This window comes from Delphinapterus leucas, chromosome 9, assembly GCF_059928025.1.
Source record: "Delphinapterus leucas isolate spDelLeu-1000000601 "Yukka" chromosome 9, BTC_Dleu_Yukka2, whole genome shotgun sequence".
Taxonomy (NCBI): Eukaryota; Metazoa; Chordata; class Mammalia; order Artiodactyla; family Monodontidae; genus Delphinapterus; species Delphinapterus leucas.
Window position 1 is genome coordinate 99,472,555 of NC_143137.1, and position 23,058 is coordinate 99,495,612.

A 23,058-nucleotide genomic window follows, 5' to 3' on the forward strand; every position below is an offset into this window, starting at 1 on the left:
TGGTCAAATGTGAATGCGTCGATAAAACCCACAGAAATGAATGCACCGGGGCTGCTTGGGTTGTGTCCGCACACTTCACACAGGGCTGAAATAACGTGGGTAGGGGAGGGTCTGCCTGCTGGCTCAGTGCTCTCAGGTCTCAAAGACTGAGTATTCCCAGAGCCAGAACAATCAGATGACTAAGTCAGGCAGCATCGCCAGTTATCTTATTTCACTGATGAAAATTTAGCCGAACACCAACCTGAAAACCAGTGGTTTCCTTTGTAACCAGCCATTTTGGCAGCCTGTACCTCAAAACTGAGCCTTACCGTCTTTTGTCTGATTTAAAGAACTTCTGAAAAATGTTTTCCGTTACTAGATTTAGATATGGCTGTTGAAATTCAAATCCAAACAGAGCTCCTCATATAAATAATACTGAGAATTAAGAACATGGGCGCACGGGTGTGAGAGGGACCTGCATTCTCACACTCTCTAGAAGATTATTACTGAACATGTAGGTGTGAAACTGAATTTTGAAAACCTTTCCTTTGTGATTAAAAAATACTCTTCAGGGCTTCCCTGTTGGCGCAGTGGTTGAGAGTCCGCCTGCCGATGCGGGGGACGCGGGTTCGTGCCCCGGTCCGGGAAGATCCCACATGCCGCGGAACGGCTGGGCCCGTGAGCCATGGCCGCTGAGCCTGCGCGTCCGGAGCCTGTGCTCCGCGACGGGAGGGGCCGCAACATTGAGAGGCCCGCATACCGCAAAAAAAAAAAAAAAAAAAAATTCTTCAAATAACGATAAACTCATGTTAAATAAGAATTTGGTGATGTTTGATTAAGACAATAAAGCAATGAAGACAGATGTCAGGAACACTGAAGGCTGCCTGTGGGTGTGCCCCGTCCACAGGGCACCCTGATCTGTGGTGTGAGGACGGGCATCACCACGTGCATCTGGGGTTGGACAGAGAAGGGGAATGCCCGTGCCAGCAGGGTATGTGCTGACTTCCCCTCAGTCACAGCCCCCGACGGCTGTGAGATGGCACGGCCTCAAGTGTGGACGGGGAGTGTGCTGGATGCGCGTCCCAGTAGGCACGGGGTGACGGGGGTGAGGGTCATCCTTGCGGGCTATGGCTGACGTGTGGGGTGACATTAAACATGCTCCTTACGTGTCCCGTGCAGGTCACGTTCATGGCCTGAGGCAGGCATTCCGGATGGCACTGCACGCACTCGGAGTTTTCAATGAACTCCCTGGGCTCTCTGACGGGAGAAGACGGGAAACTGGTCAGTGCCGTCCCTGGAGACCCTGCTGCAGGATGCTGTCTGGGTTCACCTGTCTGAGAGCTCAGATGACACAAATCACCTCTCTTAGAAAGTCAAGACAGTTTTAGGTAAAAGTCGAATGGCCGGGAATTTAGGACTATACTGTAACGTAATAAACTGATTCTTGTCAGCGGAATCTTTGGTCATCTTCTCCTGGAACAAAACCATCAGCTTCCGTTATAATCAAAACATCTTCCCTACATTTTTTCTCCAGGTGCACTTTTTGAATATTAGATAAGCAAGGCAACACATGGGAAAAAAAGAGAAGAAAACAGTCCTTAAGGTATCAGTCCTTAAGATTTAAGATACCCCCTCCAATATCAGATTCATGGATATTTAAATTAAGCTGCAAAGAAATGGTATCTAGACTAATGCCTGGGAAAAGGAAAGACAGCTATTAAAAGTTTCCTCAATGGTTATTCCTAAAAACAGCAAGTAGGGAACACAGGCGTGAAAAATTTTGCTTGTACTATTTTAACCATTCCTCAAACTTAGATTAACGTTAAGCGACAAGCTGATGTTTGATTGAAAAGACACCGTAGTTGTGGCAGGTGTTAAGACGACTGGTAATTAACTAGGCAGTGAACAAGGAGTGTTTACCCCCAAAGACCGTAAGTCCGTGAGTCCTCTCAGGCAGATGGCATCAATTAAACCAAATACGTCATGGGACTTTTTCCCCGTGCTTCTTCTCTGGGTTACCACACCTACTGCAGGAGCCAGCCTCGCAAGTGGAACAGGTGCTTCTGGGCACTGGGGTTCTCTAATGGGCAGAGCCGGGCGCCACCGCCGTGGATATTTTAATCACCTTGTCGCTTCAAAGAGACGTCAGCACTGAAGACATGAGAGCTTAGTGTCTGTTTGCAGCTGTAAGGACTGCACCAATATTTCTTACTTGTTGAAACAATACTATCAATTATGCAAATTACTCTGTTAGGCTAATGAGCCTATCAGCTAAAGGTTCTTACAGAATTGAACTTGGTCTTCTCATCCTGCTTCCGAGTATTTCTGATCTGAGCTGTAGCCCAAGCCCTGATAGCGAAACAGAAAGGAAGATTTCCTAGAGCCATCTGTAACTCCTACGCTCTTCTCTATCATGAAATTTCTTTTTCTTTAAATTAAAAAAAAAAAATTGCCTCTGCCAGTCTCTATCCTTCCATTTTACTTTCCTATTAATTTATTTTAGTCATTATTTGTGGTCATTCAAAGCCTTACTCAATATCAAAATTCCCATAGAATCAAACAGACTGTACTTTTTATTGATTGCAATAAATTCAACAAATGTTATACAACTGTTTATTTCTTTGTCCATGGGTATCTTTGAAGTTCTTTGCACTGTTCAGTGTGTCTTGAACATAAACAAAAATTAACCAGGCGCTGTGTTTTGACACAGCAGGAATGCCGTGCCACAGTGGCCATGGTCTTGGCCATCTGAACATCTGAACCACGGAAGACTGTTCTGTTTGTCTTGGGGACATTGTGCAGCTAGGAAAAATATAAGATACTTCCAGATAGAGAGAGACTCTATAAATCGGATTGGATTAAGTAATGAAAAAAGTTTGTTCACTTCCCTTTGTGATTAACAGTTGTCAACAAACAAAAACAAAGGAAAAGGAAAAGAATCCGACTGATTAACCATAAACCTATAAAACAATCTTAAGTCTTATTTTTTTAAAATCAAAACATAGGGATTAAGAAACAAAGCCTCTTACCCCTTTAGAACGTTGCACTTCTCCACACACTCCTTGCCACGGCTGAAGTTTCGGCAAGACATGCAGTCTTTGGGTTTTGGGCCCCAGCAGCCCTCTGACGAGCACAGCGGGTCACAGACGTGGCCCATGGCCTCTGCGAAGACAGGGTGAGCCACACGGGTCAGCCAAGGAACAGTGGCCAAGGGCCCTGTGGGTGAGGTGCTCAAACACATGCTGGGCCCCCTGGTAGAAGCAGTGATGCAAGCAAAAAAGGGCTTCCGGAGGCCCACTGCAAGTCCCCTTTGCCCTGCTGGGTGCTGAGTGTACCTGGATGAAACACTCAGAGCTGCCGGAACAGCACGGGAAGCGTGTGGCTCCTTGCTGTGTGCGAGGCACACAGAATCTCACCAATCCTCTCAACTGCACTATGGTGTGGGAATCATTATTACCTCCATTTCATGGATGAAGAAGACAAAGCCCAAAGATTTACGTAAACTGATGAAGGTCTCAAAGCCAGGAAGGGCTCGAGCCAGGATGTGAACTCAGGTCTGCTTCTGCCGGTGGCCAGGGTCTCACAGCACAGGCTATGCCGGTGCAGGCCCCGCTTCAAAAGCTGACTATGGCTCAAAACTCAGAACTGGAAATGCCTGTGTGAAACAGTCATCCCATTCCAGTGTGTGTGTTTGAGTGTGTGTGTGTGTGTGTGTGCGTGCGCACGTGCACGTGTGTGTCTAGCTATAGTCACTGGGGATGAAATGAGCAGGGAGGAACACACAGCTAAAATGCAATATAACTGGGGGAAGAGGGGTGGGTCGGGATGGTGGGATGAACTGCCATGTATACACTAATATGTATAAAATAGATAACTAATAAGAACCTGCTGTATAATAAATAAAATATTAAAAAAATGCAATATCATTAATACTAAATTTAGTTCTGTAAATTACCAATAATTGATAGCCTAGACTTCAAGGCAAGTTCATCCTATGAAATGAGAATGATCTAGAAACAATTCTGATGAACTCCACAATTAAGAATATACAGGTTTCTTTTAATTTGCTTCTTTATGGATGTAAAAAGTAATTTTAAGGTTTGGGAATGGTTCTTCAATATTCTAAATCAAAATAAATGACCCGTTGGAACCATCTCCACAATTGACCAAAGTGATGACTCACTGCACTCTTTTTCACTCCTGTTGTTTGTAATTTTGGTTTTCTGACTTGAGGTCCCAAAGAGTTTTTTCCAGTTTATTGTATCTGCGTAGCACAACCTTCGGTTTCCTGAAATGATCACATCTCCATCACTTATCTCCTTGAGGGAGCGTAATCCCAAGGACGTTATATCCAGGCCAACAACCGCCAGAGAAAACTGACCACTAAGTTGGAGAGAAGAAAAACAATGTCGTGAAAAATTATGAAAACACAGCATCACTAAAAACTTTGCTTTTCTGTACCACTTTAGATTTACCACAAACTGCCTTCCACGGGTTGTTAAGTCATGTTGTGGAAGGTACGTACTGCAACTTTGGAAAATTGCAAGTGCTTTTTAAAGCTAGTTCAGGGAAGAGCTAGGTCCTTGTTCATTTAGTATCTCTAATCCCAGTGGCAGACCAGGGGCTGAATAAATGTCTTAATGTCATTATTTGATTGGCTGCATTTTAATTTTGCCTGGGAATTGAGAACATGTTCTAAGTTCTCAAATATCCAAATACACTTAAGAGATCATAGGTTCATTTTCCCATCCATCCATCTACCCATCCGTCCATCTATCCATCCACCCATCCATTTATTGAACAAACGTTTGAGGTAACATGTGACTCATTCTAATTCTAGGTTAAGTGTGTGTTTCCTATTCTCAAAGAACCTTTTGTCTAGCGATGACACAATCATATGAGTAGATAATTTTAACCCAGCAGGGGTACCACGGAGGCAAAGAGTAGGGGTCTAAACAAGTCTGTGGAGGGGGTCTCCCGGAAGTGGTGAGGCCTGATTGTCAGGACCTCGGGAGCAGGAACTATGATATTTTCTTTGCTACCCAACCCTGTGCTAGGATCCTATGGGGTGATCAGTACGTGTTCATCAAGTGACCAGGTCCAAGTTATTCCGACTGAATGGAAGGAAGTCCTGAACCACCTGCAGGAGAACGTGACAGGCACTAAGAACCATGAACTACTGCTGGAGGTGGGCGGGGCCTGGGAGGGGAGCCTGGGAGGGAGGAAGAGGCCAGAGAATGGACCACCTTAGACACCACACGGAGGAGGTTTTTGTCTGCAAATGATGGGAAACCATAGGAAGGAGATTTGCATTTTTAGGAAGCTCACTGGACACCAGGACGTGGAATGGGCCAGTTGAGACAGTACAGCAGAGAGAGTGATAATGAAGGCGTGAGATGACAGAAGGCAAAGCATAATTTGGAGACTCCTTCTTCTTCTTGTTTCTTTTTCTCTCCCCACCCTTTCCTCCCTCTGTCCTCCCACAGCCTGGCTCCTGTGTATTAGACCTGCGCCCCTGCTGTTAGGAATCCCCCCGAACTGTGCCCAGGGGAGGCAAGCCAGCAGAGACAAAGCTGAGGTCTTCCCTGCAGGGCAGGTTTGGCTTTGCTGAGAACCAGGGGTCACACTGCCCCAGGACGGACGGTGCATCCTTGGACTTCTCAGCACATGTGAAAAGGAAAAAAAGTCATCTTTATCTTATTTAAATCCCTAAAACTAAGCTGAGAGGTACATGCTAGTCACCCAAGAAAACTAACCTAAATCTCTCATCTCTGTATGAACTTTGGGCAAAAGAAGTATTCCTGAGAACTCAGCACAGGGGCCTTTCTGGGAAGTGATATGAGCTGCCTGTTTAGCATCAGTGATGCAAAGCCAAGATGGTTTTTGGAAAGTGATGCTTATTTCACATGTACTGTCGTCTGACTCTCTTTAATATTGCACAATATCATGTAGCCCTCTGAGGAGTCAATTATGGGAAAGAGTTCTCGGAACCAGACGGTTTCCAAGGCAGGTTTGAACAAGAGAGTCCCAAACTTCCCCTCACCACAAAACTCTGCATTACCCTTATTACGTTAAAGGTGCTTGTGTGTGTGTGTGTGTGCGTGTGTGCGTGTGGGTGTGTGGGTGTGTTTCACTCTTGGAGCTGGAAAAGTGGAAATCCTGAAAGAAACACTCAATGTTAAAAAGGCTCTCAGGTCCCCTGAAATGACTTGCTGAAAAGGATGTGTGACCTCAGTGCTGTTCTTGCCAGAAGTGCAAAACCTCAGCTGAATCAGGAGAAAACACTGGCTATCCTACAAGATGCCTGACCAATACGTTTCAAAAGGGTCAAGGCCATGAAAGACAAGGAAGACAAAGGAACTGTCACCGACTGCAGGGACCAAGGAGACGTGACAGCCGCGTGCAGTGTGGGCTGACGGAACACACAAGGCGTTCATGGAAAAACTGGCGAGATCCCAGAAAGTCTGCAGTTCAGTTACTACTGATTTCTTTACTTGATTCTTATGCCACGCTGATGTAGGGTGTCACCATCGGGGCAGCCGGGTGAAGGATGTGTGGGAACTCTCTGTAGTGTCTCTGCAGCACCTCTGTAAGTCTTATTTCAAAAACAAAAAATAAGGGTCTACCAGGCTTTGGCTGGGGTCAACTTACTGTTGCTTCGTCCTGCCACGTATGATTTCCAGGTTCTCAAAAGCATGGAGGCCAGTCCTGTTTGCAGGCCAGGCCTGAATCAGCAAAAACCCTACAAGGCAGAAGGAAGGTTCAGGCACATACCACTTAGAAATTTCTATTCTGTGTGTGAGACATTCTTGTAGGATTTTCAGGAGTGTCGATGAGCAGGAGAGGTGAACGTTCTTCTCGTCATCTTCCCGAGCACACGCACGCATGCGTCGCTGTGCACCAGGCACGCTGCCCCTGGGCCGCCGCCCGGCTCTCACCCCGCAGGCTGTGCTCCAAGGGCGAGACCCCAAGCAGGCTGCCGTGCTCAATGACAGCGGCCAGTGCCGAGCTGTAGCGCCACAGGGAGGCTGACATGGTATCCTTATTTAGTTCCAATTCTCCAAACAATTTAGTCTGATTATTTCTTTTTTAGGGATGTCGGAAGTGGAGCTCTGACGGGTCCCAGGCCCAGGCCTGCCGGTGGTAGAGCAGGACGTGAAGTGCGTCTCCAGGCCCGGGAGCCTGCTGTCCGCTTGCCGCTGCCCCCCTCCCTCTACCCACCACGTCCTGGGCTGGTCCTCGGACGGCTGGCCTGGGCTGGGCGGTGAGAGAGCAGACGTGTTCACACCACGTCATGAGTGACGTAACTCTTTGCCTAAAGAGCTCACCTCTCGAGTGCAGGGGAGACTGCATTTTTGAAAAATATCGAAGAACTGATGACTCATGAATGGTAGCATTTCAGAATAAATGTTTTTATGCCAAAGGAGAAGAAAATACTGCTAAATGTTCTCTTCATAAAACACTGATTTCCTGTTTATGTTCATATGATATGTTAGCGGCACACACCTGTTATTTCCTTTACGGTTTTTAGAATGTCCAGTTCCTTTGGGTCCAGAGGTGGAGTACGTGTGAAGGAATCACTGAAACAAGTAACAGGATGATCAGTAACAACCTGCAGGTGAACAAAGCTGATTTCATTTTTTTCTATTATATCAGTAACTCAAAAATCTTTACTTACCCCTTAAATGCTACTGGCAGGATATGAAGGTCTCCACTGATCGAGGTGCAATTTCTGAAGTGTTTAATATTTGTAGCATTTATGGAAAGTGTGTCTTTAAACTCACCAATTCCTATTCCGTTACAAACTGTAAAGATAAGGGAGGTGTTTATTCCACTCGCATTTGTTGAACTAAGAATAGCTAGTGTTCCACAGGCAGAGGGGAGCAGGCAGGAAACTGCAGCCGTGGGAACTATTGCCGCCATGCTGTCATTCATTCACTCAACAAACACTGCTAGGCCTGCTAGGGCCCAGGGACCATGGCGGGGTTGGGGCTGCAGTGGTTACAGGAGACGCCATGGCTGTCCTCAAGGAACCTGCTTTCTCCTCCTCATTTTCCCCACTTGGGCCAGAGTACAGTTGCTCCTGAGGACTCCAGCTTCCGTCTCCATGACAGTGTGCCCTGCGCCGTCAGTGCTGTCCTGTGCTCACCCACGTGCCCCTACCGACCCTCAACGCCTCCCCTCGCCTAACTGGGCCTGCGTCTTGGTCTTCTAACTGAAAGAAACAATATGCATAGATTTTTTTGTTTTTAATGGAAAGAGCAAGATGCATTCATCTGAGAAAACCTTGAAAACACAGAATAAAGGGGAACAAAATGACAAGCAATTCTCCTATGTACCTTTGATATTTTAGAAAATTTCCTTCTAGCTATCCTCCATGGTTACGTCACACTAGATATGGAGCTGGGTTTTTTTTTTTCCACTTATTATGCTGTGAACATTTGTCCTGTCATTAAAACCATTCACAAACATGGTTTTTAATGGCCGTCTGATGTTACATCATAAGAAATACTGGAATAACTCTTATCAGATAAATTGCTTTTCTTCCACAGTGTTTACTTAAGCCATGTGCTTTGATCTGTGTCCTATTGTGACCTCAGTCTCAGATGCCTTTTTCCACACTCTGAGCCCATTTATTAATTTACATTCACTCCCGAATTTCCATCTCAAATGTCAGCCCCCTCCAAAGCCCATTTATCTGTTGTGGCTCTACTTCTAGAACTCACAGTGCAATCTTTGGTACCTCTCTTTCAGATTGTATCTTACTTTGAAGAATAATCATGGAAAATCTCATGGTTTTTCAATGAGGTTTTGAAAGGGGAGGATGAAAGGATGAGGGTGAGGTCCTCCCCTGGCCTCACCCAGGCCTCCCTGGGGACAAGGTCCCCCCGGTCCCTCCGTCTCCCTCTGCTCCACTCTGTCCAGAGTCCCTGCTGCTTGGGTTGCCACCTGGCAGTGGGGCCTGTCCCATCAGCACCCCTGGACCTCCAGGCTCGCCTTGCACTGCATCTGCCTCACTGTGGGCTTGGGAATGGGAGGGCGAGGCTGTTTTAGGGTTCCAAGGCTCTGGCTGACAACAGAGTGAGGCCGGCTTCCGCACAAGAAGCCCTGAGGCAGATGCCTGCCAATGGGGACTTGCTGTTTAATTACAGGTTCGGAAGAGATTTCCACATGTTTGAAAGAATATCCATTCTCTCTCTGTTTAGGTGTGACGGTGATGGTGGGGTTACCTGAATTCCTAAATTTGGAGATAAATTACACATTCACCCCTAGACCGATCAGATTTGGAGAAGTTGTAGACCATCGACACACGCATTTTCCAAACTTTGTTTTCCTGGCATCGCCCTATACCCGAAGGGATCTGAGTTGGCCACTACTCCAGGATATGAGCTGGGGGTGGGTAGAAAATAGAGCATAATGATTACAGGAGAATCGAAGTGTTTGTTGAACACAAAACTAACAGAAGAAAGACAAAAATCATCTCTGATTTTATTGATCCATTTGAGGATGCTGACGGTATAACCCTCTCTCTCTTCAGGGGTTTAACTCTTCTACTTCCTCTGTGCCAGGCACTGCCCCAGGTTCTTATTTTCTTCCTTCCATGTCCCCTCTGCCGGGAGGTCTCCTGGAGCCAAAGGACACTCATCTCTCAGGGCCCTGACACCCCTGCCACACAGGAGCTACAAGGCCAGGTGGCCAGAGAGACCCGCTGGGAGCTCGTGGGTCTGTAAAGTGGGGATGGTAATGGCATAGGCCCCCTAGGGGGGCTGGAGGGACTCGATGACGTGGAGCACAGAGGCTGAGTTTGCCCCGTGAAAGAACACACGTGCAATGTAAGAGCACAGAGGTGGTAATCGGTTTCAGCTGAAATCAGAGATGCTTCTTAGGGAAGGTGGCCTCTGAAGCAGATGTTCAAGATAAGTGGTTATTCATTGAGGCATTTTTTTTTATAACAGCAAAACAGTGGAAACAATCTAAATGACCATATACAGGGAGACTGGCTGGATAAATTATGGTAGAGGGGATAGGGTATAGGGGATTATGGATAGGGTTCGGGGAGCGCCCAGCAGCTGCAAAGTAGGACGAGGAGGATTCATACGAAGTTATCTGGAGTGATCTCCAGGGTATGCTAAGTTTAAGTGGCAAGGTACAAAGAGTGTAGATGCGTCTTCTGTGGAACTGGAAGACGTGGTCTAGGCCTGCCACCTGCCAAGGACTCAGGTGCCAACTGGGGAGGCTCCCACGGGCCACATGGGAGACAGTCTGGACATCAAAGTGAATGATGACAGGAGGGATTACCATAAACTGAATAAAAAAAGGATTCAATGACCTCACATGGGTACTAAAAAAGCTATTTTAGAAAAGAATGTCAACTAATAAATGTAGAAGACATGATAGAAATAGGAAATCACTCCTTTATAACCACCAAGAAATCTGACGCTACTTCAAGCAAATCATCGAATTTGTCATCGTGGTAACGGGATGAAATGGCTGTGCCACCTGGTGGGACGCAATGAGGGGAAATGCTCCTGCCCACCTGAGTCCCGCCTGGAGGAAAACCATGCCCAGGCCAGACGAGGGACGTCCTTGGGTCTGCACAGCATCGGGGAAAAGGGGGCTGAGAAATGGTCCTGAATTGACGAAGAGCATGGAACCCACAGCCCTCAGCTGGACTCTGGATCGAAAAGCAGCTAAAAAGGACATATTGGGACAGTGGGGGAGTTGAAATTAAACTGAAAACTAGAATTGCACTGATCGATGTTAAACTCGGGATGAGAGTGAAGCCGTCTTTTGTTACTTAGGGGAATGTCCCGTATGTAGGAAAAGTGTGCTGGCGAATGTAGGGTGAAGTGTTATAACACCTGTGATTGTCACTGGGCTCAGAAAACACACACACACATACACACACACACAGACAGAGTGAGAGCAACGTGGCGATTACTGAAAATTGGTAAAGTTAAGTGCAGGGCATATGGGTGTTCATTACACTATTCTTGCAACGTTTCTGGGTGTTGTTTGAAAAATTTCTCTATAAAAGATAAAGTACAGGATAAGCACGGATAAATTGGCATTGAGGACACCCAGGAACAGGGCAGAGCGTAAAGGAAGGGACACGTTTCCGAGCCTGGAGATCCCCTCACATCTCGTCTGAGCGTGATGCCGAAGGTCTGGGGCCAGGGAGCAGAGACAGCCGCTTGCCCGCACTGGGCGGCTTCCCACCTTTGCCACAAGGTCCGTCGCACTTTTTACACTTGCGGACGCCGTCCTCCTCCACCTCCTGGCTCTCAGAGCTGCAGGCGCGGACGCACGAGCCGTGGTCCGTCACCACGTAGTTACCTGGGGGACAGTGAAAGGAAGGTGGCGAAGGCGGCACCAGGTGTTCCTGGGCCTCAGGACCCTCCATGACGGGCTGATCCTCTGGTTTTGTTTACTTTAAGGACAAAGAATGAAAGGCTGCAAACAGAGAGGGATGCGGGGTTCATGGGTTCTCAGGGCCTCCTCGCCAGGTACGGTGTCGGGCTGCTCGGGGCGCTGCCTGCTCGCTGGTCACAGTGTTCCCCCACTCCCTGCAGCCTGTGTTCCCGTAGGGTCTACCTTCAGGACTTGTGGTTGAAGCTTGACTATTTATTAAAAAATTGGAAGCTACACAAAGACCACGCTTCCACAGGGGCTGCCACACCCGGGGCTGCCCTCATCCCCTCCAGCCACCATGGGTGGCGGTGCCCGTGCTCGGCACCAGCCCCGACGCCGGTCACTGTCTCGTTGCTGCCGGTGCAGCAACGTGTTTGTGTTAATAACCTATTAACACAAATATTAGTCTATACTTTTCAGGAACTCTGTGTGTTCCCTGCGACTTTCCCAAGTGGATCCTCAAACTTATTTGCTGGACATTTGTCATTTTCCTTCTGAAAACTGTCTACTTTTGTTCTCTGAGGCTCTGAGTGGTTTCCTGTGGACTTTAAACTCTGCCCGTTAAGCTGTCTCTCAAAGAGTATATGTCTGTGTCATGACTGTGGTGAATTTTTCTTAGCTTGTCATTTACCTTACAGTGGTTTATTATTCTAGTTGTGTGTTCTTTTTTCTGTTCCAAATTTATAAAATTTCATGTTCACAGATCTGGTAGGGCAAACCTCTCCCTCATAATTGTTCTTAAACATTTTTTTCTTTTTCCTTAATATTCCCTCTTGGAAATCAAGATTGGTTTCTAAAACAATTTAATGAGACAATTCTACACTTCCTCTACCATGAAATAATTCATGTTGCCATTTCCCTAAATACCAGAGCCATCTGTAAAGCACAAATAGAAATAAGCAAAACCCAAGCCCAAATGATTAAACAAAGCCAACTGACTAGCAAAAACCCCTCTGCAGTATTCCTAAGGGCACAACCTTCACCAGATTTTTAACCACTAAAGAAGGCAGGTCTTCTAACTACTCTCTAACTTAGGCCTTTTAAATACCTGCAAAGAGCTAACTGGGAAAATGGCCCAGTGGTCATGGGTTTGTGCCAATCAGAAGATGGGATATTCTGGGCGACCACAGCTGGGGCTCAGGACACAAGAACTGACTCGAGGTTGGAGCAGCAGCTGTCCCCTCACCTGCCTGACGCTGAGGCGGACACAGGGACCCAAGGACACGTGAGCGGGGGACGCAGGGATGCCAGCAGGAGACAGAACAGGTAACGGGGTGCCTGACAACGAAAGGGTCCCCACGAGGGGCACTCACGGGGGCACTTCCTGACACAGGTGGCGCCGAAGCTGTACTTCCCCAGCGGGTTGACTTTCATCTCGTAGGTGGTGGGGTCGTACAGCATGAGTGGCGGGCATGTGTCCTTGCACGTGGCTCCGTCCCGGAACCTGCGGCAGACCTGTCAGGGGAGGGGCGGCGGCTGTTAGACTCCGTGCGGGGAGCTGCGGCCGCGGTTCTCTGCGTCCAGGTGTTTGGTCAGAGCACACACGTCTAGCAAAGTACTCTCGGTAGAGTCAGAAAGACCCTTCTCTTAAAAGCATGGTTTTTCTTAAATCCACTGTCCCAGCTGTCAGAGCTTACGGATTATGATGAGGGAAAAATACGTCTCCGTTAACTTTCAAAACAAGGCAGGAGTACACACACGAGAGTAGTTAACTCTACGGTGAAATTATTCTTCGGCTTAACTTACGTCAGGTTTCCCTCCTAAACAACACTTGAGGATACATTTTAGAATTTATTGCCAAACGCAGAGAACCTGGACTAGGGGGTGTTGTGCAGAGGGGACCAGACCACGCACAGAGGGGCCCTGACCAACAGCCTCGGGCCGTCTCCTTCCAGCCGCACATCAGGACCGGCCCAGACCAGCCGAGTCCAAAGCCTGGGGGGCCTGTCCAGCCTCTGGAACTTTAGCCTCCCTGTTCCTGAAAACCAGACTCTTTTGGATCCCATCCAAGGTGAGTCTCCCAGTCTGGAGCTCGCTCAGCTCTGACTCTGGGACCCCGTCTGTCCGCCCTGGTGTCTCGGGACTCACAAGGCGCCCATGATCAGATGTGTGGCACCCGCGGCCCACGGGGACACTAGGTCTCGCGTGAGCTTTCTGCAGTAACAGGGACAATAGCGAGGGCATCGGGACCCCACGGGGGGTGAGGAGGTGGGGGGTGGGCGTGGAGGGATATGCGCAGGAGGCCTCTGAGCCAAGGTGGAAAGAGCAGAGGCTTTAGGGGCGAAAGGCACAAATGGAGTCGCAGCTGTCCTGCCACTCGGGATCTGTGTGGCCCCTTAACTTCTCCGTACACATCTTAGGGGTCCCTGCGGCATCAACGCCCTAGGTTTGTAATGAGAATCGAGTGGAGCAATAAACAGTGAGACGAGGCTGGTGCTGGCCACAAGAGACATTAGGGGCCCATAACACACAGTTCATACTTTGGCTCATTCTATGCCCAGGTCCTGGGTATGGAGGCCACACACACTGTGCTGTTTAGAGCACTTAACAGGTAGGTACTTTACTCTCCACCACTGTCAGACAAGGAAACTGAGGCACGGAGAGGTCACATAAGTTGCCCAAGGTCACCAAGTAAGTGGTGAAGGAAGGCAGGACACTAAAAGATGCTTTGTCACCCGGGCGGCTACAGACGTCAGTCAGTACAGTGCAGTCACAGGAAGGCTCTCTGAATCTCGGGCCAGAGAAGCCGCTGGGGTGGGTATTACCAGGCAGTCACTCTCCCGTGGCCCCGTGCAGCCGGCGGCACACTGGCTGTGGCAGCAGTCGCTGGGGGACCTGCCGCGGCAGCGCCCGGAACACTGCTGGGCACAGATGACTTTGGTCACTGGAAAGAAGCAGAGGCCACCCATGAGCTGAAGGGTTCGGGAGGGAGGAAGGATGCCTTCCCCGGGACCTCACAGAGCACTTGCAAACAGCGGATGAAAGATGGATCAATTTGGTGATTCTGAGTCTTGGTCTTTCTTACTGTACTTTTTTTTTTTTTTTTTTTTCCTACTTGTTTCTCATCACTTAGGAGAACTGACTCAGATCAACTCTGGACTTTCAGACTGCTGAATTAGATACCGATGAGAATTGAGTTTGGGGGTGGGTAACAGAAAGCATGTACAAATAGCATGACGCCTGCCAGAAAGTAGTGTTTAAAAGGACATAACAGTCACATCACAATTAGACTTAAAGTTTTCAAGATGACACGTCCCCAGATTCCTTGGCCATTCACGCTCCCGAACTAGGATTCCCGCAGAAAAACCCCCTTGAAGAAGAAGCTACTCTTGCTTCTCTGGAGGTGGGTACTCAAGAGAGGGGGGCAGCAGGAGAGGCGAGGACGTGAGAGGTGCCATGACTCAGGTAACACAGACAAGCCCCCATTCCCAGGAAAACCTGCCAAACATATTGTTCAGAGAGAATGGCGGGTACACGGGTGGCCCACTTGCACTGACTTACGACAGGATGGAGTGCCAACAACAGCCCGCGCTGGACTAACTGCACACGGGGAGATTTGCAAGACTGTCATTCACATAACTGCTAACATCCGGCCTTAAAATCAACAATGCTTTCGGAGTCTTCAAAGGGAAAACAAATGCAAGTGTAAGGGGAGAAGACGGCCAGTGAAACTCTGCTCCCCGACTCACGTTTCTGGCAGTTCTCCTTCCCTGCACCCCAGCAGCTTCCATTAAGACAGACTGGATCACACTTTGGGCCTAAAATATAAAAGTAATCATTAAATTCATATTTTAGGGAAAGGGAACAAGAAACTGATGGCCCCTTCTCAAGCCCCTAGGCAAAGCCACATCCTAGAAACAAGGAAGTGCTTTCAAATTTCTTATTCTGTTTGTTCAACTGGTTGGTTTGTAAGATGATTTAAAAAAGACTCTCATGAGAAAAAAAAAAAGAACCAGGTACTGCTTTTATTTACATTTCAGTTGTGGAAGCTGAGGAGGAGAGCGATTATTGACTTGTCACAGGCCATGAAAACTGGGATTTAAATGGACTCATGGGTCCACACTTCAAATCTGCTTAGGCTTGGAGAATTTTCCAGCATCTCCCACAATGATGTTAAGGACGCCTCATCTGGGGGGATGGGTATGTACCAACCACATTCGTGCCGTGTCCAATCCTCAGTGATCCCAGGAGTTGGGGTCCTGTAAATAAATACTCCCAGACTCCACGCCAAAGAGAGAGAGGCCTGGATGCCACACAAAGGGTAGGACGTGCATGGTCTGTGTCACCTGGTTGATTATCTAAAACTTCAGCTATTAATTTGCAAGTTACTGTCTGAAAATATCTGTAATTGATCAATCCATTCGTGCAGTTTTTGTAAATGATTGACTATAAATGACAGCTACTAAGGGTTTTAATCTCATTAGTTGTGTTCTGTTTTCATCGGCATTAAGAAATCTGAGGACCAAGTGTTCTATATACAGACACAGAGAAGAGCTGACCACCAAATTTGTTAGAAAGAGATCAGCCATGCAGATCACTTCCATCGCAAAGACACAGTAACCAAGGGACTTAACATGTGTCCCAAAGTCTCCCACAGTCAGGAATAATTCAGTCTCTGGGAGAATTTCGGTTTCAAACAGAAGAGCTGACGATTTGCCAAGTGATTGTTGGACCAGGGCACCCCTTCAATAAGACCGACAAGGTTTACAATCGCTCCCGGGGTGAGAGGCATCAGTGCAATGCTGGCACTTCTTAGAATCCTGAAGGATGGGAGGACGAGCCCCAAATGGATGGTGCGGGTTGTACATTGTGAAGAGAGACAGATGGAGACAGAAAGAGAGAAAGAAACTTAAGAGGAAAGAGCCAGAGTAACACATAGATATGTTCAAAGTGGTTGTGTCTGTACAATGATATCACGTTATCTTTCGTTTTTACCTGATACTTCCCCATATTTTCCAAAATTCTATTATAAGCATATAATATGTCTATGAAAGAAAATATTTAAAATAAAAACGTTTAATGGCATCTTTCTGTAACACAGGAAAACATCTGCCAATCAAGGGATTCAAAGTCTGCTTATGATTCTATTCTTAACCTTCTGTGACAAAAAAAGAATTAGACATTATTTAAAATACAGATAATAGAAAAAAGCAAGAAGAAGAAATAAGACTATCCAGAGGTAATCAATATAGGCATATAAGTATATCTACATATAAGAATTAATATCACACTAAACACTGTATTATAACTTAAAAAAAAACTGATAAAACGTTATGACAATTTTTCCATGCCTTTAAAATGTCCTTCTGGGACTCCCCTGGTGCCACAGAGGTAAAGAACCTGCCTTCCAACGTAGAGGACGTGGGTTCTACTCCTGGTCAGAGAGCTAGATTCTACATGCATGCCGCAACTAAGAGTTCACATGCCACAACTAAGGAGCCTGTGAGCCGCAACTAAGGAGCACACGTGTCACAACTGAAGGAGCCAGTGAGCCGCAACTAAGGAGCCCACCTGCCACGACTAAGACCAGCACAACCAAGATAAATAAATAAAATAAAGAAAATTAAAGAAAAAAAGTTCACCACAAAAATACACAAAAGGAAAAAAGGTCCTTATTTTTAAAAAATGATGATTAAGATGGTAAATTTTATGTTAAGGGTATTTTATCATAATCAGTCAATCAAATCAAAGAAAAAACCAAAAAACAAAGCAGCTCAAGTTGATTTTTTTTTTTTTTTTTTTTTTGCGGTACGCGGGCCTCTCACTGCTGTGGCCTCTCCCGTTGCGGAGCACAGGCTCCGGATGCGCAGGCTCAGTGGCCATGGCTCACGGGCCTAGCTGCTCCGCGGCATGTGGGATCTTCCCAGACCGGGGCACGAACCCACGTCCCCTGCATCGGCAGGCGGACCCTCAACCACTGTGCCACCAGGGAAGCCCTCCAGTTGATTTTTAAGATCCATATCATCTCCAAATTCTGAGACCAAAAAAACCCCAAAAAACCCCCAAAAAGCAAAAACAAACACCCATGCATCCACTGCATAGTTGTAGAGAAACAGAAAAAGGAAATGATGATGGCTTCTTATTTTCAAGACCGAAAGGTCAGCGAGATCAGGAAGGCCGCCGGCTAAGCGGAGCTTAGAGTCCTCAGAGTTTCCCACTGCCAACAGCACTAATGGGGCAGCCCTGACCTGCAGCCTGGCCCTGGCCAGCCTCTCCCTTGCATGGGCTGCTTTACTGATGAATGGCAGGGACTAGGTAATGGGCACTAGTTAAATATGGACAAACTCGTTGCCGTATGCTCCCCAATTTTGCTGGGGGCTCCATGTGGGAGTGCCCAGGCCCAGCAGCAGGAGGACAGAGTTCAGCCCCCAAGCTTCCAGAGGGCCTGGCGCTACTTTGAGTCTCAGCAGCAAGTCAGAAGCTCACAAAAGCCTAGGCGGTCTCCTCACACAAGATGTGAGAAGCCCCCTCGCCAGGGGTGACATGCCGGGCTCTTCTCAATGCCACATGAGGGCTTAGCTGTCCTGGGGTGGGGGTGGGGGCGGGTGATCTGCCAGCAGGGGAGGTGTCACCATGAAAAACAGGTTTTTTTCCCCCCTGTCTTCTAGTGAGCATATAATCTGTTTACTATCAATATTTACTTTTGTATTAGATTAATATAACGTAATGTTAACTCTGCTTTCCTGATCCCCACCCCAGCTCCACAGCTCTGCCCACCTTAAGAGCTGCAGGTTGGGGGCAGGGGTCATGTGGAACACTTACATCTGCTCAGCTGGCTCTGAAATTCAATCGACATATTGCTTAGAAAGTCGGTGTTGACGATGTCCCTCCACTGGACGGTGTCCATGTTGCAGAGGATAGGGTTGTTGCTGAATCGCACGGCGCCTTGCAGGATCTCTGCGTGAGAAAGGAACCACCATGAACAAATGCGCCATCTCTCCTAAATTCTCCTGAAGTATGCATGCATTTCTTCACGTTTTGCCTTCTGCTAAAAGATGGCAACCTGCAAATGAGACTCCCCTTGGAACTTCACCGGGAGCAGTGGAAAATAACCTGATGGACTCCTCTGTGGAAGAGTCAGGGTTCCCCTGCCCTGGGTCTTTGAACCATGAATGATCAGAATTTCGAAATATGGGGAGGAAAGAAGATAATGTTTTAGTCACTTAGCATAAACGACAAGTGTACAGTGAGTCGGTGGTTCCCGGGGAGGTTGGTCTGGGCTGGACCGGAATGACCGTGTGATGACGATGTGAAAGGGCAGACGCAACAGGAAGGGCGGGTGGAAGGGAGGATGCTGTGAGGGGCTTTGGCAGTATTTCATTTGGAGAAAAGGGGGTGGGAGTGAGGTGCAGCAGAAGGGTGTGTACGTGTGAGGAAGAGACGGGACGGGCACCGGGAATGCCAAGATGTAAACCCGTTCAACTGTTCAAAGGAAGAGCTGGGAGGACACGAAAAATCAGGGGTGATACGAAGAGTCAAGCCTGAGCAGAGGACAAGTGTTTTATCCATGACATTTGTGTAAACATTTCCTGAATGACTTGTGTACACAGAGCACAGCACCAAGAGCTGCGGGGTCAGTGGAGATGAGTGATTTCTGTTGGTCCCTTTCTAAGAAGCGACATGCGTGGGAGACACAGTTAATGACCTCACGTCCACAGCGGACCACGACTCACAACAGGGGCCAGTTGGGCTATACGCATGACCTGAGCTAATCCTCACGCGGTTCTCTGACTGTAACTCAAATCTAGATACATAGGTAATGCCCAGCATCCCACAGCGGGAAAAGGACGTGGCATCGGAAGGGTTCTCCCTGGGAAGCTCTCTGAGGCTGACGGAGAGAATGACATTTCCTGAAGGCTGACGGCGGCAGCACGTGGAGGAACCTGAGGGAGGGCGGGCGCTGCGGGCTCCAGTGGACACACAACCGCAGCACAGGCCCCGAGGGCTCAGGGGGGCGGTTCCTTCAGCAGACAGGGGTGGGGTGTGGGGTGTGGTGGGTGTGGGGGTGTGGTGGGGTGTGGTGGGGGTGGGGTGGTGGGGGATGGGGGTAGTGGGTGGGGGTGGGGTGGTGGGGGGATGGGGGTAGGGTGGGGTGGTGGGCGTGGGGCGGGGGCTACAGAGGCAGGCTGGGGGGGTCGGAAAGGGAGCTTTGGATGCGAAGTCAGAGACGGCAGCAGGACAACCAAGTGAAAACGTTCACCAGGAGGGAGCCAGAGTCAAGGGATAAACTGATGAGAGATCAGCACTGGAGACGCAGAAGAGAGACGTCAGGGCAGCGGGACCCTCGGGACGACAGATCAGGGGCCGGGAGAGCGCCAGCGTGGAGGCCGAGGGCCCGACAGAAGCCGCGGGCAGCGTGGCGAGGAGCAGAGGCCCGCGTTAGTTATCAATAACAGTGTGTAATTCTCGTCCAGTAACCCACATTAGAGGATTATTTAATAACATGAAATAATCGGGATCGATACTACCCCAATACCCACAACGGAAATAATACCAGGAGAAGAAACGGCTGCCCAGCGCTTCATCTGGAGTAATTCACTTAGTCTTCTCAGCCCCCCTCGGAAGTCTGTCACCATCGTTCATCCCCATTTTTTTTTTTTTGTTATACGCGGGCCTCTCACTGTTGCGGCCTCTCCCGTTGCGGAGCACAGGCTCCGGACGCGCAGGCTCAGCGGCCATGGCTCACGGGCCCAGCCGCTCTGTGGCATGTGGGATCTTCCCGGACCGGGGCACGAACCCATGTCCCCTGCATCGGCAGGCAGACTGTCAACCACTGCGCCACCAGGGAAGCCCCATCCCCATTTTTGAAGACACAGAGAACACGCTCCCGGGTGCCTCTGGTGAGCAATGGAGCCGGGGCTGGAACCCGCCAGTCCGCTCCCACCCGCCTCTGCCTGTCGCCACGAAACAGCGACACCGTGAGGCAAGATGGGAATCCAGGCAGGCGGAGCACAACCGAGCACGGACAGCACAACCCAGCGCCAGAGCTGCACCCTTTAGGTGAGGGGGTGGGAAGCCCTAAGGCCGCCTCCTGAATGCAGAGCCCAGGAGGCAACCTGGACAGCAGACGTCAGGCTCCGTGGGGCTTGGACACTCAGCCATCCCAGCACCGCGGCCTGGGACCAGGCCCCTCCCTGCCCAGCACCCTTACTCTGTCGTGCATCCTCTGCTCTCATCCCCCATTTGGGGTCGGCCCCCCCCGCTCGTCAGAGCTGCTTGGAAGATGCGAAGGCGAGGGCTCTGGGGGCACAGACTGGGTGGCCACCCCCGGCCGTCCTTTCGCTCATGTGGGACTTCAGGAGGGCTACTTTGCCACCATTTCTTTATCTGTAAAGTGGCAGAGCTACCACTTGCTTTCAAGGAAGGTTGTGGGCATTAAGTGAAGTTACCAATTTAACACAGCTGGCACTGCACCTGCCGCGTGGTGAGGGCACAATCACTGTTACCTTCAATTTTTAAAAATCAACTTGACGTCTTTTCTACGTCTTCTGTAGTTTCCTCTCACAGAACTCACACAAGTGCCCTACTCACAAGAATTCAAACTTCTCCTGTAATACCTTTATTCCCTATCCTTAACTTAAAAATGGTTTTCTGGATGTCAGCATTAATCTGGAAAACGTCTCAAATAAGGGTTGATTTTTTTTAATGTATGTCCCTTATACCTGAGGTCCAGGTAGTAAGACTGGCAGACTACCTAAGCATTCCAGCTCCAGTCACCTGGTCATACTCTTTTCCAGAACCTTTACCACTTTTTACCAACTCTCTGGATACTTTTCCACGAACCAGGGAGAACTGGTACTTGGCTTAAATCTTCCCTTCCCACCCCACCATCTACTATCTTCTTAGCGACTTCCACCTGCTGTATCTTGCACATGGCTGGCACGCAAATACCTCTGTGTCTGATGAATAAATGTCTTCTCTGAATGGAATTCAGAAAAGCACCAAGTCTGCTGAGTACCATCCGAGGTCACTCTCTGCATTTATAGCCTCCCCATTCCCTGGCCTCTCACCCTGTAAGTTTCTCATGGGCAACTCCCTCAGTCCCGTTTTATTTGCACCGTAGTTGGATAAGACCGCTAAGGCATGGGTGTTTTCATAGAGCACATTTCCTCTGATGATCTGCAGCTTTTCCAAAGGAATCTTCTCCACTGTGTTGAGGGCAATGAGTACATAGCCAGCAACCTCCTGGATGGTCTAAGGAGATAAAACATAAACATATTATTTCTCTTTTGAGGAACTCACAAATGCAAGATCTGAAACAGGTCCAGAGAGCCCAGGACACCTGGCTGAACAGTAGTGTTTGACAGATGCAAAGCATGCAGGTGATTACCACTGGATCCCATGAGAGGTGACAGAATTTACGATGATTCCTGCATTTTTTGGGTTTGTTTTTGTTTGTTTTTTTTTTTACTATACGCAGGCCTCTCACTGTTGTGGCCTCTCCCGTTGCGGAGCACAGACTCCAGACGCGCAGGCTCAGCGGCCATGGCTCACGGGCCCAGCCGCTCCGCGGCATGTGGGACCTTCCCGGACCGGGGCACGAACCCGTGTCCCCTGCAACGGCAGGTGGATTCTCAACCACTGCGCCACCAGGGAAGCCCTGATTCCTGCATTTTTGCCTCTTCAGCTTGATAACAATAACAAAGGACCATGTGTATTACTTAGGAATGCTGTGACTTTCATTTTGCTTGCTGTTCAACACACTGAGATGAAAATGGAAATGTTTTATTAATTTATTTTCTGTCTTGCAGGTTTTCCTATTAAAAAAAACCAAACAAACCCAGAAGAAAACCAATCAAATCCTAAGTTTACACCAAACTCAGAAGCCTTCAGGGCTGATTCCCATTGGCTCGTTAGAGCCTACTGTGAAACATTTGGGAATTTTGTGAATGAGTTGTTAAACTCTTGGTAGCTGGAAATCAACCATGGTGGGGGTATTTATACCCAGGAAATAGACAAATGCTACAAAGCCAGAGGTTTTTTTTTTTTTTTTTTTTTTAAAGAGCCAGTATGTCAGGATACCATGGCTGAAGTGACGGTTAAAAGATTAGTGTCCATGATGATCACGGAATGCCAGACCAGTCTGTTTCTCTTTGTTGTTCTTTTATAGCTATAACTTGACACTAGCTGGTAAAGTGGCCTTTTCATAAAACTTGCATGTGTAGGTCCCTAGGACTTATAATTGCCACAGCAAAAGTAAATACACTGCCAGTTAAATTCTGCCAAGGCCTTTATCTACTTATATTTACTTCTACTATATTTGGGTAAGAATCAAATCCATTGAACTAACCTTTAGGAAAGAAAGGTTGTAACTACTTTGCATGTAGGTAATTTCCAAATTCCCAAGGACCACCTCACAGTTATTGAACATCCTCTGGAGGCTCAGAAAGTGGTCTTCAAAAGTGCCCAACTGGGTGAGCTTGTTACTTGTCCCTTGGCAAACTGGAAACAAGAGGAAAAAGGGTATCACATGAAATGCCAAGTAGGAGAGCAAAACTAAAGTAAAAGGATATTCGCAATCTTCAACTAACTGCACACTTCAGTGACTTACGACATATTCCGATCGAAGGCCACTCAGGACAAATGTGACGAAAAATGTTTAAAAGTTTATATAAGGTGCAGTTCATAATAAGGACTAGTTCATCTCTATAATGCGTGGAATTGTTT

At 48.1% G+C, this 23,058-nt stretch overlaps 1 protein-coding gene across 8 annotated transcripts in view; it reads right to left on the bottom strand.

Moving 5' to 3' along the window:
- Nucleotides 1-23,058, bottom strand: part of EGFR (epidermal growth factor receptor) — a 200,514-nt gene that overhangs the window by 47,686 nt on the left and 129,770 nt on the right. For 7 of the 8 annotated variants that reach the window (XM_089917909.1, XM_022593171.3, XM_022593170.3 and 4 more), the window contains 13 exons: nt 22,682-22,833; nt 21,402-21,585; nt 18,154-18,288; nt 15,081-15,149; nt 14,157-14,275; nt 12,705-12,846; nt 11,200-11,316; nt 7,658-7,784; nt 7,486-7,559; nt 6,631-6,721; nt 4,163-4,362; nt 3,009-3,141; nt 1,146-1,236 (listed from right to left, as the gene is read on the bottom strand). In XM_089917909.1, the coding sequence (XP_089774035.1) occupies nt 1,146-1,236; nt 3,009-3,141; nt 4,163-4,362; nt 6,631-6,721; nt 7,486-7,559; nt 7,658-7,784; nt 11,200-11,316; nt 12,705-12,846; nt 14,157-14,275; nt 15,081-15,149; nt 18,154-18,288; nt 21,402-21,585; nt 22,682-22,762 (1,563 nt within the window). In that variant the 5' untranslated portion in view covers nt 22,763-22,833. The remainder of the gene's footprint in view (nt 1-1,145; nt 1,237-3,008; nt 3,142-4,162; nt 4,363-6,630; nt 6,722-7,485; nt 7,560-7,657; nt 7,785-11,199; nt 11,317-12,704; nt 12,847-14,156; nt 14,276-15,080; nt 15,150-18,153; nt 18,289-21,401; nt 21,586-22,681; nt 22,834-23,058) is intronic. The other variant, XM_089917912.1, reaches the window with a different exon arrangement.